General features: G+C 48.4%; 1 protein-coding gene across 1 annotated transcript in view; it reads left to right on the top strand.

The window, feature by feature from the left end:
* Window positions 1-433: 433 nt before the first annotated feature.
* esamb (endothelial cell adhesion molecule b) overlaps window positions 434-16,032 on the top strand; it is a gene marked incomplete at both ends in the record, with an annotated part of 30,506 nt that continues 14,907 nt past the window's right edge. Inside the window, one exon of the mRNA XM_079732852.1 lies at window positions 434-475. Within this exon, the coding sequence (XP_079588978.1) occupies window positions 434-475 (42 nt within the window). The remainder of the gene's footprint in view (window positions 476-16,032) is intronic.

The following is a 16,032-nucleotide window of genomic DNA, read 5'->3' as shown; positions in this document are numbered from 1 at the left end:
ACCAGATATCTAAGCTAATTAGCATCAACAATCAACTGACATGATTATTGATTCCCCCCAGAAAAATCTATAAATTTCATATTATAACAACAGGATGATTGACAATCGTCTGATAACATATCTAAATCAGTATGCTGGTTTGAGATCAGGTAAGAAGGTAGTTTTATCCATCTATTTTTACCTGCTACAAGTAGGCAGTCACAATCTCCCCTTTTTAAGTGCAAAAATATCCCAGCAACCTATTCCCAACCACCTTCTCAGAAGCATAGATTGCCTTGTCAAATGTGCTCCTGTGACAGTCTATTAGATAATGATGTAATGGGCCCAGATATGTCAAGATACACCTCCTTTGAAGCATGGGGGGAATTTTCCAGAGAGTAATTTTTTTTTTGAGGCCAGAGGTTGGATGACTCTCCAAATTGAGCTCGCAAACATGGCTGCCTTCAGAGACACCTGCCCGCGCCTGATAAGCCAGGTAACCATGGTACCCTCAGTGGCGTATAGCTTTGGGAATCAGACACATGTTCCAGTTCAGACAGCGAGGTGAGGTCTACCGATGAAATGGGGAATTTACTCTGGGAAAATGATAGAGGACTCTCATTTTTATGGTCCCCAGGGTGCAGATGATTTCTTCACACATTCGTCTTGCCAAATTTCAAAGAATTCACTTCAGCCCATAGATGCATCCTTCGGTGTGTTTGAAGGCTTTTCCAATGTAACTTCCTGTAACCTTCCTACCCACAGCATATAACATGTTTCTTCTCCAATCACACTGCATAATGGTCTCTAGCCCATCTGGCCTTACTTGGGATGGACACCAAATTGTGAAAACAAATGTCACCCAACGGTCACCATTGCCTTTTTCCATCTTTCTTCCGTTTTAGGCAATTGCACCATTATTGTTGTTTCCTTGTTCCCCAAGCCTAAATAATAGATGTAGGTCTACCTCTCCATTTAATGTCACACCAAGACACGGATTGGAGGAAACAAGTGTCTCGCTCTGCCGAACAACATGTTCCAAATGACTGGGTCCAGCTTAGCCCTTTCTGAAATCGTCTTTCAAGACAAATGTAATCTCATGTTTTTGTCAGTTGTGGTCATCATTGTGCCTGCCGAACAGAGCAGGTCTGCAATCCCCCCGTAGCTTCAGTGGGCAATTTCTATAGGGTGTTGTTTGCGCCTGGAATGGGTTTTCCATCTGGGAGGAAAAAAAATCACTGACGTGTAAAACACTGATGTAGAAAATTGATTTTCTGGTTGTAACGTTATTTGGCACTTGAGGCCCGGCATTGTCTCTGCCTAGTGGCAGCAGGTTGGCACGAGAAGATTCATTAACATCGGTGATTGGTTCTTTACCGTGATACGATTACAGACAGGCCTACCTGGTCTGGTGAAAAGGTTTCAAACTGCTGTGAACATCAAATCCCATTTTACAGGCTTTTTGGAGTATAAAGATGTGTAGTAGTAGTAGTTTTGAATCAATGACAGACCTCGGTTAGCATGCAGAGCCAGTGCCTATCCTCTAATAAAAAGATCACTTCAAGTTTTTTTCCTGTTAAATCTAGTCTTCGATCGATAGTCACTTTTCTGCATTCATTGCAGTTCTGTAGTTATTCTACTAAGGATAATTAAGGGGAGAAACAGCTTATTAATAGCCTGAATCTATTCTCATGGGGAATCTACTTGTGACAGCCAGGGCGTCTTTGCATTATACCGGTGTCCAGCTGGAACACACGACTAATTCCAACCTTCGATCAGACTTTTAGCATTACCCTTCTTTCAGATGAGGTTCTGAATGAATGACTTTGTGCTAACCAAGTCTTATTCCCCTAAGGGGTTCATCTTCTGATTTTTGTAATTAAGTTTCCTGGTGTTCCCTGGGTATCTGTATGTATATTTGTGCACACATATATCAGGAGAATAAGCATATGAAAAGAAAATAGACAATTGACAAGAACATTTAAGACATCACATTGGGCTCGGAGTATATTTGTCATGGGAATTTCTCAAGACAGATTTAATGGACTTTAAAAGATAATCGTCGGTTACATGTCTACATGGAACCATAACAACTGCAACACCAGCTTGGAAGACATTTTTATGCCTTTTTAATGGACAAATATGTGTTATTGTTATACCTCCATTTGTCATTATGTGTATTATCTTAGACATACCCAGATACCATGTTGCAATTATCTCTGCTGTCTGAGGTTTACCGATAGATGCACTGATAAGGCACCATTTGTATGTGTGTGTGTGTGTGTGTGTGTGTGTGTGTGTGTGTGTGTGTGTGTGTGTGTGTGTTTGTAGACTAACCTGAAGCAGCTGCACTGATGCCCCCATAAAGCCTGATGGGTTTTGTAAGAAGAAAGCCAAAAGGTTTACAATGCTAACATCTAATTGGTTTAGAGACTTTGACAATAGCTTACGACCTCTGTCACTCCCTTGACTTCCCTGAAAGCCTTTTTTGTTAGAAAAGACCACTTAGATGTAAAGAGGCAATTTTAATCTATTTAGTGCACCCCACTGAGCAGGTAAGTGTGTGTGAGTGTGTGTGTTTGTGTGTGTGTGTGTGTGTGTGTCTGTGCATGTCTGTGTGTGTGTGTATCCATTGGTGTGTTTTACTATCCATTGGTGTGTTCAGAGACATGAATAGCTCAAGTGTATTACACACATAATATATCTTTATCACTTAGAGCTCATTGCCATCAAATCAAAAGAAAATATTGTTTCTCTATCCTCTCACATATAGACGGTTGAGTTAACCTCAGACAAATCAACTAACCTCAAGTTAGCCCTTTCCTGTCTTCTAACATGCAGTATTAAAATCTTAATGGCAATCTAAAAACCTGCATAGCGTCTTCCATCATTAAAACATTGCAGATGAAATTTCAATTTACTATTTAGCAGATGCTATCATGCAAAGAGACTCAGCGATTATCATGTCATTAATGTGCATTTAGGGGTTCGGCATCTCGCCTTAACGACGCCTGCAGGTACACGGCTGATGCTGGGAAGCGAACCCAGAACCCGGAGTCAAATCCCATAACCACTAGAATATCCTGCCCTACATTCCCATCATCATTTACCGGAAGCGCAACTCAAAATCATGAAGCTTCTGATATGTACTCCACATTGCTTTCTCATTGCTCCTCAGCAGGCCATATTCCAACTAGCTTACCGTAAGCCTGGCCCTATCTACTAATGCCATTGTCTGCCGAAATCAAACAACACAATGGTGCCATTATTGCATGTTCCTGCGGTCTCCTCCCTGTATATCCCCGTCTCCTCCCTCGCAAAGCCAGCTTGGTCCGGTAATAAGATTAAAGCGTAGAGAGTCGGCTTAGAGGCCTGGCCCAAGGAAACAGAGCGATGTGGAGTGTCCTTTATCTCTGAGAGAGCAGCAGAAAGGATAGAGGAGGCCAGGGGGATGGCTGGGGGGCTTGGAGGACAGAGAGTGGGTGTCGGTGCTCGGGAGGTGAAAGGGTTAAAGGCCAATGGTAGCTTTGCTAAACTTTGGCACTGGTGCATCTTGGCGATCTTTGTGATCATGGTTGGTTTACAAACATGTACCCAGAAGCATTACGGGTTACACTGACAATCACACGTGGATGTAAGCGCACACACGGACGCACACACACGCACACTCACGTACACACCATCGCACACAAACACACACGTAAAATAACATTCAGGACAGCGGTTGTGTACTTGCATTCAAACACCACCATGGCAAATGACTCTATTTCATTCACTGTAAGCGCACACACACACACACACACACACACACAAACTTATATGCACTCCTTCATCCTCGCCTCGGAAGACAGTCGCGCAAACACTGACCTCCGCCCCCAGGGACCCCTGAGTGGGCCCATGACAGCCCCACATCCATCCCAGCTAATCAATGCATCGTCGCAGAATTAAAGGCTTAGCCCCTTTGCAGCCAACTCTCGCCTGAGCTCCACGGAGCTGCACAGGTGCATGGCTGGGTAAAGTAGGGGTAAGCAAGCGCCGATTGAGGTTCTTAAAAGGGTTGTGTCACCCGGTAAGCCGTGAGGGCAGGCTTGATTCGAGAACGCGTTGACGCTTTTTTAGGAACCGTTTGAGGTTAAATCAAAAGCCACCTAACCTCAAACGGCACCTAGAATTACTTTGTAATCGAACATGGCATTCAGAAGATACACAGGTTTTCATTCGAAACACCTAGAAACCTACGTATTTTGCGTGCCACTTTGTAAACTAACGTGGCATCAGAAAATATAAAGGTTTTTCGTTTCGTACAAAATCGATCAAACTGTAGATGAAATACCACTTGTGGATGTTGACTAATAGAAAGACAAAGAACCAAACTCCTGTTTGTTGTTGTCCACACATTCTTTCCCCACAGTTGTGTTTCTTACAACCATCTCATCCATTCCAATCCTTTGGTATTTTCCTCTCTCGCTGCAAACCTATAACCTATTGACCTAAAGCCCAAGGTCAAGTTAATAATCAAAGATTAAAATGGATTTTGATTGGCAGCTTATACAATCCATCTGCTAAGACGAAAATCCCCATGCCTTGATGCATTTAAATGAGTCAGCAAGATGTTGCTGCAATATTTCGATTTATTGGAAAATAAATCACGTAATAGGCAAAGATAACCAATGTAATATTTGTTATATCTTATATAACTACATCTTTATATTTTATTTAAATGAAGAAGTTCTATGCAATGCCTTTTGCTTTGATGTACTATGCAAGGACTTTATGCCCTGATTCCTTCATTTACAGTGATTAGTGTTCAAATGACATTATTCCTAAGTGTTTTTCAAGTGTTTTTCTCCAAGATTGTACAAACACAATATCTAATTTTAATAGATGTGGCACAAGCTTAGACCACAACTGTTGTTTGTATACTTCAGAATTCACAGGGCAGAATTTGTAAACACGGGGACCCAGGGTATATACAATCAAAGTCCCAATTCCTCCTCTAAATGACTAGAGTGTGTGTCTGTGTGTTTATGTGTGTTTTGTGTGTGTGTTTGTGTTTATGTGTGTTTTGTGTGTGTGTTTGTGTGTGTGTGTGCGTGTGTTTGTGTGTGTACGTGAGTGTGTGTGTGTATTTGTGTGTGTGTGTGTGTTTGTGTGAGTTTGTTTGTGTGTGTGTGTGTGTCTATGTATTTTTGTGTACGTGTGTGCGTGCGTGCGTGCGTGTGTGTGTGTGTGTGTGGGTCCCTCACACCGACATCGTGGAGGTCTGGTTGAGGACGGGGTGAAGTAGGCTGGGTGGAGTTAAGACACTGGAGAGGATTACACAGTAGATGCAAGGAAGGATCAGTTGTTGGAGCTGTGAAGTCGAGCAGGTGAACGTATCCATGTATGTCTCATCCAGGAGGTTGTTTTATAAGAGCCTTAGTCTCGTTGTGGTGGAGTGGTCCATGTGCGGCGGGCCTTGTGCTCCGGAGGCCGCTAATGGCCAGCTCACTAAATGCATCGTGACAGGGTGTGGGAACCATTTAAGCCTTTTACACTTTGACATAAGCCGTGCTGATTGCACTTCTCCACCCACTTTGAATTAGCAATCGCCCACAACAATGAGATGACACTGTAAGCGCCTGTTTTTAAGGCTCTCTGTTTGTTTCAATCTTTAAAATGTTAATTATTTCATTATTTTATTTCTAAAAGAAGTCTGTACAGTACACTTTGTATCGTTTGTTTGAACGGGCATTACAGTAGAACTAAATATATGCCTATAGACTATAGACTATAAGCGTGTGCAGCTCTATTCTTACAGTTGTGTTGCTCATTAGATTCCCTCTACACCACAGACACATAAAAGACCCAACATCCGGGCTATCGAGGGAAGGAAATAACGCACAAAATACAAGAAACCGGCCAGGTTTATCGAGAGCCAGCCATCAAACGCACTTAGCCCTCGGTCCAAGGACCCTGCAAAGTGTCCACGCTGCAGAAACGTCCCCGCGCGGGGAAACGTCTGAACCCCTTTAATAACATCAAGGTGACTGCTGCGAGACACACCCGGCACTCACCACCGCCTTCCCACTGGAAGACGGCGAACGAGAAACCGTCCCCACAGATCAATTAAAGCGCCGCATTAGTGCGGTGAGGCACCCTCGGAGAACAGGTCAAGAAACGGTTTTACCGGCGAATGAAATACCACGGCTCGCGGTTCCGGGGAGGTCATCTGTCAGCGGAACAATTAAGAGCACTACAGGTCCCTTAACGAGGCCCGGGCGACAAAGGGTTCCTCCTCGCTGAACACTGAGGCCTGTAATGGAGGAGGGACTGCCTGAGGGGGGGGCAAGATAAGGGTAATAATTATATTTTAGATCATGAGTGATGTCTCATCCTGGGACTGAGTGGGAGATTTTTAGATTGGCCTGGCGTCTCACCTTCTCTGAGGTGAACCTGCGTAAGGATCACCAAACGACAGTAATACAATGCCGTTCGTCTTATCGCCGTGTTCCTCACAAGGGGAGGCAGACAATGCGCGGAAATGTTTCTTGGATTTGAATGTCATTTTAGAGCAAGAATATGAATGAAGCCACAAAGGCTGACAATAGCTGTACTTATCGTCCCACGTCGAGCGGTTTCTGCACTAAACAGCCAGCAGGGCAGTCACAGGTCAGGAAAGACATCAGAGCTTTCGCAAACCTATCCTCGAACAATCCGTCAGCAGGAGAGAGACCGCCACCGCTGCCGACTCAACCATCAGCGTCGCAACAACTTAGCCTTGAGGTGGGCTGTGGTTACTGGTGGTGCATTAAACAGGCTGGGGGCTGGTGGACGTAAGGGCCATTAGGAGCAGCAGCAGCGGGGGCCAGGCTAGTCGCAACGCGCTGCTGGCCTCAGATGGGGGCCACACACTTCCTAAGTATTTCCTATGGACTGCGCTCCCCTGTGCACTCCTCTCTGTGAGTGTGTTGGCCTGGCCTGGCAGCTGCACAGGGCTCACAGATGTGTGTGTGTGTGTGTGTGTGTGTGTGTGTGTGTGTGTGTGTGTGTGTGTGTGTGTGTGTGTGTGTGTGTGTGTGTGTGTGTGTGTGTGTGTGTGTGTGTGTGTGTGTGTGTGTGTGTGTGTGTGCGTGCGTGTGTGTGTGTGTGTGTGTGTGTGACTCTGACTGTGTGTTTGTGTGAATATGTCTTGGAATATGTGTTTGTGTTTTTGTGTGTGTTTGTTTGGATACGTGCATGTGTGTGTGTGTGTGTGTGTGTGTGTGTGTGTGTGTCTTGGAATATGTGTTTGTCGATTTGTGTGTTTATGTAGGAAAGTAAGTGCGTTAGTGTGTGTCTCCTGGGTGCGTACATGCAAGTATTAGAACGGTGTGACTAATGTGTGGGGAGCAATCGCAGGACATTGGCCCTCATAATTGGCCATCTGAGCCCACTAATGCTCCGAACAATAACACGGCTCTTCTCCATGACTCCATGGCAAAGCGTGTTCTATCCAGGCAGAGCCCGAGCCTTGTTCTACACAGTTCTCCACAAACACTAGACACACCAGTCTGACTTAAATGTGTTATTCTTGTTTAGTTAATGGCTTTTAATTGATCATTTGAATGTTCTCAGCCTCGCTTGGATAATTGTAAATGTGATTGCGTAAGGGTTTTAATCGCACACAGTTAGAGCCTTCTTTCCTAAAGTGACTTCCTCTGTCGCAGAGCTTGCATTTATACATAACAACTCTGGAACCAGGGAACCATATTAGGATTCTACATTTGAATATTTTAACATGGTTCATATATATCTGTCTATCCGGCTGAATCCCATGTGAGCTAGGCATGTTACATTTTTAATGACCTAATTTCCGTGGTTAAGGTATGGGTCATGGGTTGGATTTTGGCCTAATTAATATTGTCAGTCATGACTTTGAGGTTCAACTTAAGATACAGAAAAAATACAAAACTTTTGAAAATACCCCAAAATATGAATAAAGGAAAATATTTTATATACTATTTATGTATGCAATGGTGGTTTTCGTGGAAAATGTGTGTACATTTCTTGTAACCGAGACCTCCAATGTGGGTCCCAAACTCAGCAATATTTCAAAGTCATGGTTTTGAAAACAGCAGCGCAGACTTGTGTCGTCGTTGTTGTTGATACACAGGCCACCGTCCACGGCCGTCCATCCACCCGGCGGCCACGCACCTCTCAGCTCCGCTCTCCATTTGAATCAGACCCACGAATGGTGGTGGGGCCGGTCCAGGCCGGTCCAGGCCGGTCCAGGCCGGTCCAGACCGGTCCAGGCTCCTCAGCACCTCGACCCCCTCCACAGTCGATCCCCGGCGGGACTCACTCTCCCCCACTGCTTCTGCAGCCGCCCTATCCTCCCCGTCTCTGTCACTCTGTAACCAGCGCTTCCCCTCTTCCTGCACGGAGACAGGCGTCAGATCTTGGAGATAAGGCCGCGTCCGCCCGCGCCCTGCTTCCACACTAATGGTTTATAAATATCCCCTTCAAAGGGCCCGGAGACGGCGTGGCGCGGGGTTGGCGGTTTGCGCGCTCCGTGTTGGGGTGTAACATTGCAGACCCATTTAGGCTCACAGTTTCCCTTTCATTCCCTGCCAGCGCGCCCTGCCACAGGGAGCCCGGCGTTAACCGGGGGAGATGGGGGGGGGGGGCGGTTATGATGGACAGCTGTACTACCGAGGCCTTTGAGCTCCACCAGATTGAGATCAGCGACGGCCTCGCTCACGTGCGCCGCTGCAGCTGTGTGTGATGTCTTTGGTGACAAATAGCACCTGTTTCCCGAACGTTTACACGTGTTGCGGTATTTAAAAATGTGTAGACATTGCTTTTGTCTCCGTCGCACTCTCGCCGTCAGACACACTTCCTCTATGTCGATACTATAAGAAACTACAAGCAACAAACACAAGATTCAAGCGTCTCTCTCTCTCTCTCTGGCACGCTCTGTCTCTCCCGCTCACGCTCTCTCTCTCTTTCTCTCCCTGTCTCTTCCGCTCTCTCACCAACACACACAGAAACACACATTCTCGCTGTAACACACACACACACGCACACACCTTTCCTCTACATTTCCGCCTCTCACGTCTCTGATGAAAGCATCAGGTATTTCTGACGAGCACATCACAACTCGCCATCGATCGGCCTTTGTCTTCCTTCACAAACGACGGGCAATCTGTTGTATTTCTCTGTCGCTTCGCCTGCGATCAAAGCCTCAGCGGAGCAGGCCTCCCCTCCCCTCCCCTGCATCTCATCAACGTGTTTGCCTTGGGTTCTGTGATGCGTTCAGCAAGCCGGTCCACGGAGCTGGTCCCGGTGTTAGAAGTCAACGCGAGTTGTAAATCTGCCAGGCATCTGGCAGCGAGACACAGGCCAGAGAGGCTTCACCCACGAGGGTGTTTGTTGCTGCTGCCGATGCATAATGATTCACATCCAGCAGCAACCTGTTAAGAGGAGGCAGCACTTGCATCTCTGAGCGGCATAGCGCCCACTTTAATGAGAGTCAGAGCTAAACGGGCACTTTGTAGTCACGGGAATGCATACCGCACACGAGCGTGCACGCAAGCGTGCGTGCATACATATAGCGCATGACCACATGCATGCATGATTACTCACAGTAGTGCTCAGATTAATGTACACACAGACACTCACAAAGAAGCTAATCACATACACATGAATCAGTCTCCCCCACTGACAGACACACTCACACACACACACCAACCTGCGCACGGCAAACACAAACAAACACACACACACACCAGAAAGACACACACACACACACACACACACACACACACACACACACACACACACACACACAGCGTATTCAAATCACAAACACTGCATGCAACACACACATGCACACACACACACACAAATGTATTCACAGTGTCACACACCACACCACACACACACACTTGCTCACCTACCCACCAACACACCGGTATGTATGTATGATGCATGAGTGAGGTGCGGGCACTCCACCCCTCACCCCCATCCAATCACGTCACTCCGCTCTCCGTTACCAAGACAAGTGGGGCTGAGACCCGCGGCGCAGGACGGGGATCAATGAAAAGATGATTATCAGAGGTTGTATTGTTAATGACCATGTCACGGGTGATTTAACGGCGATGAGATCACACTGGTTATAAATAGACCCACACAACCCCCCCCCCCCCCCATGCCCCTTCTCTTTCAGAACAAATTCAAAACGAAGAAGATTCTCTTTTTGAACGTTGACGGGGCCCCGCTCGCGATCCATCACTCCCCCCGCGCAGTGCCTTGCTCAAGGCCATATATCTAGCTCAGCGTCGGGGCGCTGGCGGATGGGCTGGAGCTGAGGCGCCGTGGCCGTCCCTCCACCACGGCGCCCGCGGCCACCGGAGAGGCTTTCTCATTTCCTCGCTTCCTCCGTCAAAGGTGACTTTGAATGGAGAAGGCTCCTCCTCGCGGGTTCACGTCTTTACGGACCGTGATACAGACACGGGGAGCACGAGACGTGGGCAACACGGGCTGGGTAATTGGACGACAATAACGTGAACAGGTGAAGTGAGTTTGAGCTTGAAGTCTGTGGCGGTGGCGTGACGTGCGTCTCCGACGTGTCTTTTTTTCATGTTTTCCCCGTTCCTCAATGACCTGCCAACGGTGAAAGTGGAGAGGATCTTAAAACCGAAACACTTTTCCATCCCACTACTGCCGTTTGTTTGGAATGAGACCCAAACGATGAGTGGACCCTAGAGGACAGATAGAGTATTGCAGACCACCTTATTTGTGACAGTATTTGTTTGGCACCACTGCATCCACAATGAATCTCTGTAGATTGTCAGTGTTGTGAGTTGTGTCCTAAAAGGGATTGATTCCTGTGACTTTGCGTGTGTCTCTTGTTCTCGTCCCAATATGAACGCTTGCGCTGATTTCTCTTTAGCAAAGCTTAAGTGTCTAAGTCGAATCTTGAATGTGCCCATAGAGAATCAATTAGAAAGCGGTTTAAAGTGAAGGAGACATATAGTACGACGGCATCACCATGGCTCAGAATAGCTCCTGAATATCTAACACTAATGTATTCCGATTTAAATGACCCATCTCCAAATATTCATTATTGAAGCACCATCTGTTTGAAGCCTTCAGGGTTCAGTCCAATTTGCACTTTTAGCTCCGAGAAGCCTTTGTGTGTGCCCAATACCCTATCACGTCCTAGCTGTCAACAAAACCCCGAGAACACAACCAGCGACATCGTCTTGAACTCATATCCTTTCTTCCTAACCGCTTTGTCCTCCTTTGAAACTGAAATCTGGGTCAGATTTCACATTTCACCCAAGACCACCATTCCCCAACGGGCTGCTATACCATGTCGGTTTACACCCTAGAACAACAATGTAGAATCTGTGGGGCTACGCTACACGTGATGATGCTACCAGCATGAATATTAACCACAGCAAGGTAAACGAGAGGTATTTAAATAATAAGTCATATTTTATTCATTACATTTCTTTGTGTTCATAATTGCATAGCGTCACGGTTTTCTCCCAGCCCAATCGTCGTTGACAAATATAACGGAATAGAATAGTGCCGGAATAAATAACCTTTGAAAAAAGAACTGATTGAAACTCGAGTCAAACACAATCGAGAAGCGACTGAGGTTAACTAAAATAATAATGAACCATGCGGGCAAAAGCCACACTAACCACTTCTTCTACTCCTGTTCTGGATAACACTAGTGGAAGCACGCTGAAAACAGCCAGTAGAGACCTAGTGATTCATACCGTGTTGCACCGTGTTTAACTGTTTGTCCCTTTCTTTAATACTGAACTGTGAGGCTGCAGCTCTAATGAGCACAGATCCATACAGTAGTCACTGCTTTTCTCTTGTCTTGGTTTTCCTCGCAGGGCTAATGCGACCACACAGTAGATCATTAAGATAGCAGCTTCTTCTGTCTGTATTAATTATGAACCAAATCACTTCAAAGACCTGAGCGGGCTCCTAATTAAAGTCGACGTTGTGCACCAGAAATGACTGTGTGATGTAAGCGGTATTAAAATATGACATCACATTTAATTAAAAGTATCAGGCAAGGAACACAACCTAAGCATTCTGACCAACGACCCGGCACTTTTGAATGGAAGTCGCTGCATTCATATGTTGTGGATAAGCAGCTTATCGAAAGGCGGCATATCCTCTTTGATAAGCAAGCAGGTGTATGTGGGTGTGGGTGTATGTGTGTGTGTGTCTGTATGTGAGCGTGGGTGTTTGTGTGTGTGTTTGTGTATGTGAGCTTGGGTGTTTTTGTGTGGTTTTGTGTATGTGTATGTGAGCGTGGGTGTTTGTGTGTGCGTGACGTGTGTGTGTGTGTATGCATGTGTGTGTTGACACTTGCGTGTGTGAGCGTGTGTGTTTGTGTGTGTGTGTGTACGCATGTTTCTGTTGACACTTGCGTGTGTGTTTGTGTATGTATGTGAGCATGGTTGTTTGTGTATGTGTGTGTGTGTGCATGTGTGTTTGTGCATGTTTGTGTTCCCACTTGCCTGTGTGTGTGTGTGTGTGTGTGTGTGAGTGTGGGAGCATGACGAGGACGAGGTGGTGGTAGACAGACAGCTGACGCGGATGAGAGGAGATCATGTACAGACGGATACATGACGGTGAAGGTGCCTTGTCTCCCCGTACCGCTGTAGGCCCGCCCGTTGAACACAGGAACGCCTGTCTCCTCCTGGTTACACTGTAGAGGCCACGGCTCATCTGAACCGTCTAATTAAACACGTGAATCCACTCTATCCCGTCTCTGTAAGGGAGAGCGAACAGAGTGAACTCCGATGCTGCTGAGGTTTCCCCAGTCCCGTTTTTTTAGAATATACCATTTAGCTATATTCTTTTTCACCTTTGACACTATACTTTGTAATATATAGTTGGTCATTTCAAGTTTATGATAACTTTCAAGAAACGATTTTGTTACGGTTTAATATTTTCTTTGCGCCAGGCATGCAGTGTGTTAAACTAGTGATTGAGGTGTCAGGGTCTTGGGTTCAACGCCGACACCTGGGATCCCCCCGATAATATAACCCCCCCTCACCTGGGATCCCTCCCCTCTCATGACCCCACATCTGGGATCCCTCCCATAGTATGACCCCCACACCTGGCCTGGGATCTCTCCCATCTCATGACCCCTACACCAGGGATCTCTCCCATTTCATGACCGCACACCTGGGATCTCAAAGAGTGTCCTCCCCCTGTCCAAACAGATGTCTACCCGCCCTATGTCGCCTCTCCTCTCCAAACAAGTACATGTTCCTGCTCTCCTGCTTGAAGACACTATGTGGCTGTGAAGTGATGTGTGTAATGTGTGAATTTGCTGCCCTCTATGGATCCTCTGTAACACTACACTCACTGCCCCCCCAACGCACCTCTGAGCTCATAATTGAGAACAGGCCCAGGTGCATTGTGGGCGTTTAGTTGATGACAACCCCGTTGCTTGAGTCTGTGCTGTGTGCTATACTCTTGGAGGACATCAGGTCACTAGGAGATCAAAAAAATGTTATAGACAGAAAACAATGAAAGGAGCGCGCGGTGGCTGAACCGTTTACAGACACAATAGTATCATGTCTAAAGCTTACTGAAGTTCACTTCTGTGCGGCCCTTCTGGTGCGGGGCGGGGCTTTTGAGACGCAATCCGTAGGGATGTCTTAAATGGCGTGTCTCTTGTCTTTCTCTGAACCCAGATGGGCAGAAACGGACGGATTAAGGAAGATTTTCCCCTGGCGTCTCATAAACAATGGAATGACACAGCTCTGGGGGATAAACCCAGGCCGAGACGCGCAGGAACAGCTCTTAAGAGAAGGCGAAGGCAGCCCCCTCACATGCACATTACTCCTGTTGCATTTACGGCCGTCCACACATCCATCAGACACACCCAGGTTTGCATTCACAGGGGGCCCCTGTGTTGCGCTGGGGGGCCTTGCGACAGCGTGGAGGCGAGATAGCCTTGTGTGTGTGTCACTCTGCCACCATCCCTTTCGATTGATGTTCTTGAGTACGCCTTGACTATTCGTCTACCGACTGCCGCTGCTCAGAATGCAGACTGCAACGGGGTCATCCACGATTTGTTCTCCTCGATTTGTCTGTTTGGATCTCGTTTACTTGTCTCCCTTATTGGGTTCCAAAACACATTTGTCTCCCTCGAATGAAAGAAGGGATTTCTGCAGGTTTTGACTGATGGAAATGTGTGAAGAGGAGTTATGATGATGGGGACGGCCCCGCTGCTCCTGGGGTGGAGGGTGGTGGTGGTGGTGGTGGTGGTGGTGGTGGTGGGCGGTGGTGGTGGTGGTGGTGGTGGTGGAGGGTGTTGGTAGTGGTGGTGGGCGGTGGTGGTGGTGTTGGTGGTGGTGGTGGTGGGCGGTGGTGGTGGTGGTGGTGGTGGTGGAGGGTGGTGGTGGTGGTGGTGGTGGCGGTGGCGGTGGTGGCGGTGGCGGTGGTGGCGGTGGCGGTGGTGGCGGTGGCGGTGGTGGCGGTGTGGTGGTGGTGGTGGTGGTGGAGGGTGGGGATGGTGGTAGTGGTGGCGGTGGCGGTGGCGGTGGTGGCGGTGGCGGTGGCGGCGGCGGCGGTGGTGGTGGTGGTGGTGGTGGTGGTGGCGGTGTGGCGGTGGTGGCGGTGGCGGTGGTGGCGGTGGCGGCGGCGGCGGTGGTGGTGGTGGTGTTGGTGGTGGCGATGTGGTGGTGGCGGTGTGGTGGTGATGGTGGTAGTGGTGGTGGTGGAGGGTGGGGGTGGTGGTGGTGGTGGTGGCGGTGGTGGTGGTGGTGGTGGCGGTGGTGGTGGGGATAGTGGTGGTGGTGGTGGTGGTGGTGGTGGGGATAGTGGTGGTGGTGGTGGTGGTGGTGGTGGTGGGGGTGGCGGTGGCGGTGGCGGTGGCGGCGGCGGCGGCGGCGGTGGCGGTGGTGGAGGGTGGGGGTGGTGGTGGTGGTGGTGGTGGTGGTGGTGGTGGTGGTGGCGGTGTGGCGGTGGTGGCGGTGGCGGTGGTGGCGGTGGCGGCGGCGGCGGTGGTGGTGGTGGTGGTGGTGGCGATGTGGTGGTGGCGGTGTGGTGGTGATGGTGGTAGTGGTGGTGGTGGAGGGTGGGGGTGGTGGTGGTGGTGGTGGCGGTGGTGGTGGTGGTGGTGGCGGTGGTGGTGGGGATAGTGGTGGTGGTGGTGGTGGTGGTGGTGGGGATAGTGGTGGTGGTGGTGGTGGTGGTGGTGGTGGGGGTGGCGGTGGCGGTGGCGGTGGCGGCGGCGGCGGCGGCGGTGGCGGTGGTGGAGGGTGGGGGTGGTGGTGGTGGTGGTGGTGGTGGTGATGGTGGTGGTGGTGGTGGCGGTGTGGCGGTGGTGGTGGTGGTGGTGTGGCGGTGGTGGTGGTGGTGGCGGTGGTGGTGGTGGTGGTGGTGGTGGTGGTGGTGGTGGTGGTGGCGGTGGTGGTGGCAGGGATGTATATAGTCATTTTTAATCTTGTGCATGGCATGGCATGGGGTATTCCGCCCCGCTTCAACCTAACATAAGCTGGCCCTGGTGCATCAGAGCAGGCTTTGCGATTAGAAAGGATAAGATTTTGTATTTAAAAAACGGGTTGCACACACATGCATATATACAGACTCACACGCACACACTCACTCACACACACTCTCTCACACCACCATACAGCAAATGAGTAATTGTGTTGATTATACGGACTCTGTGTGCGGACTCTGTGAACGCTGTGGGGATATTCTAGAGAAATGCTCATACTGTTCTGGGATGGTATATTTGTGCAATAAAAAAAAATTGCATACATAATATTAATAATGCGTAGACCATACTATTAGACCGATACAAATCGGTCTAATAGCGAAGGCAAAGTCAGAAAAGCGAAACAGATTTTTGTCAAGCCCAAAATAAAAACCTTCCCAACGTGTGGTTAAATTCAAAGTAAGTCAAAGTAATCCCCTGATGGGTGACGGAGCGGGCGTGGCAGAGTCCGCCACAGCCAGCGGTGCTGACATCATATCCATGTCCAGCGGAGAGGGCTTGGCGGCCGCGAAGTGAGGGGCTGAGTTATGGGATTGAGC

The sequence above is a fragment of the Pollachius pollachius genome (assembly GCF_949987615.1).
Source record: "Pollachius pollachius genome assembly, chromosome: 3".
Classification (NCBI taxonomy): Eukaryota; Metazoa; Chordata; class Actinopteri; order Gadiformes; family Gadidae; genus Pollachius; species Pollachius pollachius.
Note: the sequence above shows the minus strand (reverse complement) of the source record. Positions and strands in the feature narration are given on the sequence as shown.